This window comes from Hippoglossus stenolepis, chromosome 8, assembly GCF_022539355.2.
Source record: "Hippoglossus stenolepis isolate QCI-W04-F060 chromosome 8, HSTE1.2, whole genome shotgun sequence".
NCBI lineage: Eukaryota > Metazoa > Chordata > Actinopteri > Pleuronectiformes > Pleuronectidae > Hippoglossus > Hippoglossus stenolepis.
Window position 1 is genome coordinate 26,127,040 of NC_061490.1, and position 7,314 is coordinate 26,134,353.

General features: G+C 48.2%; 1 protein-coding gene across 1 annotated transcript; it reads right to left on the reverse strand.

Annotated features, from left to right (window-relative positions):
- Window positions 1-335: 335 nt before the first annotated feature.
- On the reverse strand, window positions 336-3,276 carry LOC118113974 (beta-2 adrenergic receptor). The gene is made up of 2 exons (XM_035164143.2): window positions 3,054-3,276; window positions 336-1,657 (listed from the first exon to the last, which is right to left on the reverse strand). Exon 2 carries the CDS (start codon window positions 1,620-1,622, stop codon window positions 588-590), a length of 1,035 nt encoding a protein of 344 aa, XP_035020034.1. The 5' UTR covers window positions 1,623-1,657; window positions 3,054-3,276; the 3' UTR covers window positions 336-587.
- Between the last annotated feature and the right edge of the window lie 4,038 nt (window positions 3,277-7,314).

Consider the following 7,314-nt stretch of genomic DNA (forward strand, 5'->3'; position numbering starts at 1 on the left):
ATCAACAATCAATCACAGAACTGAGCGAAGTACTGAGAAAAATGTCACATGTTCAGTTCATGTGAGAATCCGTGAACAACACGTGTTCACACCTCAAGATTCAAGACAGGTGCTTTTAACTCTTCATCTCTCAGCCTCCTCTTCTCCTTCTCCTCAGATTCTGTCCTGGTTCCTTTTCATGGCTCCTCACTCACTCAGTGATTGTTCACCTCTTCTTGCTTTTATCTATAAGTCATTTGGCCTCGATGCTTTCTGTGTGACGCAGGATGTTTCACCGTAACTGTCTCCGGTTGACGTCAGTCCTAAAAGTCTTTTTATCATCTCTACACAGCGGAAACTGTTTTAATTGTGTTTTAATAGATCACAGTGAGATACACCATCAGGATGTGGACCTGCAGCGTCACACACAACAAGACAATGAAGGACACTTCACATTCGGGATGTTCAAACTTTTCATGCTTTTTTATGATGTAAGAAAAGGAACAGTGATTTTACAGCAGCGATCTGAAGACATGCTTCTCTCGTCTAAATGATGCAGTTCTGCTCAGGTTCTCCTCTGAGCGTCTGTCCCGGACCTCTGGTTTTCTTTAGGTCTTGGTTGGGTTCTGTCTCTGGAAGGGCTCGAGGAGCTTGTGAGCACGGAGCCTGAACTTCTGATCCCTCACACTGTAAATGATGACGTTCCAGCAACTGTTGGAGGCCAGAATCCAGAAGGCGAAAAAGGAGAAGTTGCACCATTTATTCCCCAAAACGTTTCCCACTACGAAGACGGCGATGGGGGTGAACGACGCTGTAAACGCCACCGTTAGAGTCCCGATGGTCTTCGCTGCCTTAATGTCAGAGAATGTGGGATTGGTTTTTTTCTGGCACTCGGACACAGCCAGGTGTTTCCTGCGCTTTGAGTGCTGCCTGATGCTGGACAGAGAGACGAGGTTTATCACCACAGTGCCACCGAGGAGGGTGAAGTCAAACGCTGGGAACAGCAGGAGGATGTTCCAGGCCTGGCTGGGGAACTCGCCCACGACCCCCAGCGCGTAGTTGCACATGCGGCTGCAGGAGTTGTACTCCAGAGCGATCTCGCTGCTGAAAAGCATCGGAGACACGGCCAAGAAGAAGCTCCCCACCCAGGAGAGGACGATGAGGGTCGTGGTTCTCTTACGAGTGATCACACAGTCCTTGTGCAGCGGCATCAACACAGCGATGCTCCGCTCCATCGTCAGCAGGAAAATAGTTGTTATGGAGACCAAGGTGCACCCGGCAAAGATGGGGCCGATAACGTTGCACGGGTGGAAACTCACTACCTGCGAGTTGTATGAAGTCCACTCTGGTGCAGAGTCCGTCACCATGAGGTAGACCTCGGCGTAGACGGACAGCGGCACCACGAAGATCCCCACCGCCAGATCGGCCACAGCGAGGGACGCCTTCAGGTATCCCTGTGGCGTGTGGAAGTGTTTGGTTCCCACAACCACAGCCAGAGTCACCAAGTTTCCAAACAAGATGGCGAAGATCAGCAGCACCATGAAGAGCACCATGAGGACTTTGTTGGCCAGCGTACAGCAGCACACGGTGCAGTGTGCCGGGTCCGTTCGGTCCAACATGACCAGTGCGCTGCTCTCAACCATCAGAGAAACTGCTGCTGCCACGTTCACTTCATGACCTGAAATACAAACACAGCAAGTGTGAGTCACAGACCACCTGATCCAAAACCACAAACTAAAACAACTCTAATCAGAGGGATGGAGGGATGGAGGATGGAGGATGGATGGAGGATGGAGGATAGATGATGGATGGAGGATGGATGGAGGATGAGGATAGATGATGGATGGAGGATGATGGAGGATGGAGGATAGATGATGGATGGAGGATGGAGGATGGATGGAGGATGGAGGATGGAGGATGGATGGATGGAGGATGGATGGGCACTCCTCCCTCCTGGAGTGAGAGGAGAGGAGGATGGAGGATGGAGGATGGACGTGTGATGAATGATGGATAGATGATGGATGAATGATGGATAGATGATGGATGGAGGATGGAGGATGGAGGATGGAGGATGGAGGATGGATGGATGGACGTGTGATGAATGATGGAGGATGGAGGATGGATGGAGGATGGAGGATAGATGATGGATGGAGGATGGAGGATAGATGATGGATGAGGATGGAGGATGGAGGATGGAGGATGGAGGATGGATGGATGGACGTGTGATGAATGATGGAGGATGGAGGGAGGATGGAGGATAGATGATGGATGGAGGATGGATGGAGGATGGAGGATAGATGATGGATGGAGGATGGAGGATAGATGATGGATGGAGGATGGAGGATAGATGATGGATGGAGGATGGAGGATGGAGGATGGATGGATGGAGGATAGGATGGAGGATGGAGGATGGATGATGGATGGAGGATAGATGATGGATGGAGGATGGATGGAGGATGGAGGATAGATGATGGATGGAGGATGGATGGAGGATGGAGGATGGATGGACACTCCTCCCTCCTGGAGTGACAGGAGATGGATGATGTCATAATCGGACAACAGCTGTAATAGTAAACAAACGGTCTCTTTAATCCTTTAATCTGCAGCTTCTGTTCTTCTTCTTCACTTTTTACTTGTTTCAAGAATCAAGGTCAAACATTCTGAGACGGAACTGTGGTTTCCATGGAGACGCGACAGTAAGAGCTCTGCTGTTTGTTTCTGGATGTTTTTACGTCCCTGGGTCAGGACGCAGCTTTGGGCTGAACCCTGTCAGGACTAGTTTAGTTTCCCACATCCTGCAGCCTCCCTGTGCAGAGCGCACTGACGCAGAAACCTCCCGCACGTCCACACAATAATACTGGAAATCCACTGAACTGCTCTGCGCGCACGGAGCCGCTCTGCCCAGAGTCTGTGCGTCTTCGTGCTGCTGCCACATCCACTCACCTTTCACAGGAGGACAGCAGCTCCTTATGGAGGAAGATGTTGAGCATCTGTTTAGACTCTCTCAGTTTATTCCTGCAGATGTTGGCTCACGCGCTCAGGTCAGAAAGAGACGCGCACTAAACTCCACTTACTTCGGGTTTAAATTGCGCTCAGGACGCGCAGCGGCAGGTGGGCTCCGACATGTCTCCGCTGGAACAGCAGCTCGAATCCCCCCGGAGAGACACGAGAGGAGAAGGGTCCCGAACCCGGAGGACGCACCGGCTCCCCGACGCGCGCAGGAGGATGGATCCGTGGAGCCGTGCGCTCAGCTCCGCGCTGCAGAGACCGTGAGAGTCTCCTCCGCTGGTCCGTCCATTGGCTGAGGAGGAGGATGATGATGACAGAGAAGCCCCCACCACCACCACCACCACACTCCGCCCAAAGCCAGTGTTGGGATGTAACTAAGTACATTTCCTCCGTTACTTCATGTATCTGTTCTTTATTGATGCGGATTATTTTCAGGCTTTTCACTTTTGCTCCACTTGTTTGTTTCTGGTGGAATTCATGTTTGGTTTGCCGGTTGAATTCCTCTGTGTGACAGAGTGAGCCCGATGAGTCAAGTTTCAGACTGAACCTTCAGTAAACTTTACCACATTCATCAGTAAACATCTTTCAGACGAGTTCACCAACACATGTTCAGGTGAAGGTGGAGCGTCAGAGGCCGGACGTGACGTGGTTATGTTTACAGCACATTCAGCCTTTATCAACAAAAACTCTCTTCACATCTTCGTCTTCTGTGCGGCTCCACTTTTTCCTCCTGACATATTTTTATTTGGGTTTTTTCCATCTTTGCTTCTGTTGGCGTTAGAAATGTCATCAACCCCCCTCAGCCTCGAAGATGTCTGATTGGTCGTCAGCCTTTTAATTCATGTTCCTGCAGAGTCTGTTTTCAGCAGCTCAGTTTGAATCTCCTCCACTGTGCCATTTATAATTCAGTGAAAAACTAACAGTTGTGAAACATTTGTGAAATCTGTGTTGCGTCCTCTGTCTCTTCTTCTTTTTACGCTGCTTTGTGTTTCCTGTCGTTCAGGAAGCTTCATAAACCTGCGAGTGAAGTAAACACTGCCCACGTGTTGTAGTGTCACTCCTCTGCAGGGTTGGCTCCAGTCCGTGGACACAAGGAAACCAAAGCATAATCCTGTGGTTTCCTCTCTCTCTCTCTCGCTGTGTGTGTGTGTGTGTGTGTGTGTGTGTGTGTGTGTGTGTGTGTGTGTGTGTGTGTGTGTGTGTGTGTGTGTGTGTGTGTGTGTGTGTGTGTGTGTGTGGGTAATCTTTAATCCAGAGGTCACTGCAGGGGTCCTCACTCCAGCGCTTCAGATCCCAGTGTGAGGCGTTTGTCTCTGGACCTTAAATCTGCCGGGTCGCTTCCCAGAACCCGTCAGCTGCTTCAGTTAAAGGTTTTCAGGGTTGTGTTGTATGTTTAGAATAAGAATATCATTTTTAGATGTGTGCAGGTAAGAAAAAGGTCCAGAAAACAAGTGTACTTTAGCAACAAATGTTAAAAATATATCAATTGACAGAAGCAGTGAATACGAATTGAGTCCGACTCCCTTTTGTTCACATCTCATCAAAACAGTTTGTGAAATGTTGCATTTTTCCAGCTTTAATCATAAACAGCTAAAAAAAACACAATCATATGCAAAACCAACATAAATATGCATGACTCAGTGAGAGCAGACCAACAAAGAGAGAAGCAGGAAAAGAGCAGGTTGGTTTGTTGGTTTGTCGCCGGGGGAAACTACTGAACATATTTCCAGTAAACTTGGTGGAAGGATGAGACATTTTTGGAGAAAGTGTTGGATCCAGACGTTCTTTCATCACTTGTTTTAAACGTCCTGAAATATTCAAGGTTTCTGCTGAATCTTGGCTGAGACTCAAACATTTGACTTGAACAGAATTAACTTACAATCAGCAGCTTCACTTCAAATACTGACTCCTTCTGAGAATCTGGCACATTAACCTGCACAGTAAACCTCGTGTTTCACAAACGGAGTCTCGACATGCCGGTTGAAAACAGATGCGGCTCCTTGCTCGCAGTGGGACTGGTCGTCTTCTGCATCTCTTCTGGTTCAATTCAGATCTTCTCTTTCATCCCCAGTCGTTCTGTAGTTCTGATCTGACGTACAAGTCGTAATATTACGATAAGAAAAGTCTTGCATCTTGGGTTTTATTTGGTCGACTTTGTGTGTTTGCCTGCCTGAAGAGTTAAAAGTGACTTTTTATCCAGTTTGAAGTCACATTTGTATGATGCCCTTTTTACATCTTGGTGGTTTTCAACTCAGATGAAGGATTTTAGTCGTCGGACGTCTGGATCAGAAGTTTTCAGAGAAACAAGCTGAGCAAACGTTAGCGGCAGCTCGACCCAGCCAATCAGAGACATGTCAGAGAATCACTGTTGTGAAGACTACAACTCCCATCATCCTTTGCTAGGAGAGCGCATGTGGCTGTCAGGTGAAAGGCGTTTGAGAAGAGTTCACACTCTAAAGGTCTGAAGGGAGTGAAACATAGAACTGATTCAGTAAATGTCTGGAACACATGTGCAGGTTTTTGGACTCTTTGAACTAGAGTTTTAGCTTCTCTTTACTTCTTATAACCTTCTGACCCCAACATACGCTGTGTCCCGGCTCCGTAGTCGGCCGAACCAGAATTAGAGGTTCTCATAGGCAGGATTTCTGTGATCTGCGCCAACTTGTCCCGCCCTCAGTGCTGTTGGTGAGAAAGTGTCCCTTGGTATTTGACCATGTGTCCTGTAAGCTGCTGGGTTGATTGCAGCCTGATAGTGACATTGAAATGATTGGATCCTGGGATAGGTCGGCATGAGAGGGATCCGCCCGCTGGAGCCTCCGTCGGGATGAAAGGACGATTGTCTAATCACGTTACTGCGACGCAATCGATCTTCATTTGCAGCAGCTATGCTATAAGCTAGCTAATAGCATAGCTGACAGGACAACACAGAGTCCAGTGCTTGATTTCAGCAGAGACTTGATCCAACTATTACGTGTTTAAACCCAAAGCCCAGGTTTTCACATGTGACAGGAAAGAGGATTGCAGAGAGCAGGTTTCTCCTACTTGGATCTTGAGAAAATGTGAATCTGTTTCCATCAGACACGTCCATGTAAAAATGTTCAAGACCCTGGTTCATCGTGGTATTTTTCATCATTTCATTGTTGTTACATTGGTTTTTCTCTGTCTACAGGAACGCTCTGTAAAAAATATGTTTCCATCAGTGTCTTGTATTTTTCACCCATTTCAGCTTTGGGTCTTTATGTGCTACATTGAAAATGTGCGTAAAAGCAAAACTTGTAGAAATGTCAATGTTACATCAAACACAAAATATCCATGATAGATTATTCTGAACACAAGGTTTCACCTAATGAGCTGTGGTCGAAGCTGGTCCTGCTGAATGGCCTTTGACCTCTGTTGATGCTGGAAGCAGGTTCTGTCTGAAGTCTGCCTCCAGTGATCATTTGCATCCTGTAATATGTCTGGTGTTGATGAAATGAAGAAGATGAATGAACTTGATTAATGTTGACTTCACAAAATAATCTAGAGGCGACAGAAACCTGTAGGAGGAAACTTGCAGAATGATCAGAGTGAGAATACAGAGGAGTTAATGAGGAGTGTTTTCTCTCCACAGTCGGCAGAGCTGCTCATTGTGGGAACTGTTGGTTTCTCTAGAATTTTTAAAGTCTCAACCTCAATTTGTAAAGAGCCTTGAGATAATGTATGTTAGGATTTGGCACTATACAAATAAAATGTGTCTAGATTAAATCTATGTTCTCGAAAAGGCCAAGTCTGACGTCGCTTGGTTTCCAAACAGGCCTGAGACCGATGAGTCTGCAGATGAACGAGCTGCATCTCTGCGTGTCGTCGGCAAACGACTCGAAATAACTCCACAGAGCGGCAACTGAGGAGAGGAAGCTCGGGGGGGAGTTTTACAGTATACAGAGAGATGGAGATCATTACTGTGGAGTGGGGGAGGAGAGCTGGGGGAGGATGACACAGCAGCCAGCGAGGCAAAGGCGTCCAATCCAGCGGCCACAGACGGCAGCCGGCACGCCACCAACGAGTGTTGGATTAATTCGCTCTGACTGTGACGTGCTCGCTTGTCTGTGGGGAAAGACGAGCACTGTCGGCCGCTCCCCCTCCTCCTCAAAACTTCCTCCCCCCCCTGCTGGGCCGATGAAGTTGGGCTGGGGGCTGATGCCGTGGATTTCAGGCGACAGATGGGAGCTGAGCTTCACGGCCGCTGGCTCGGGCCGGCTGCGTGCCGAGTGCGGCTCTGAGTCACGTTTGAGTTTGCGGTGATGTCATCTCATTTTGGTCTTGCGTGTCCGAGCGAGTGCGGGGAGG

Bases quoted from the DNA above. Each gene is read 5' to 3' on its own strand.
- LOC118113974 (XM_035164143.2), bottom strand. From the start codon at position 1,622: ATGGTTGAGAGCAGCGCACTGGTCATGTTGGACCGAACGGACCCGGCA.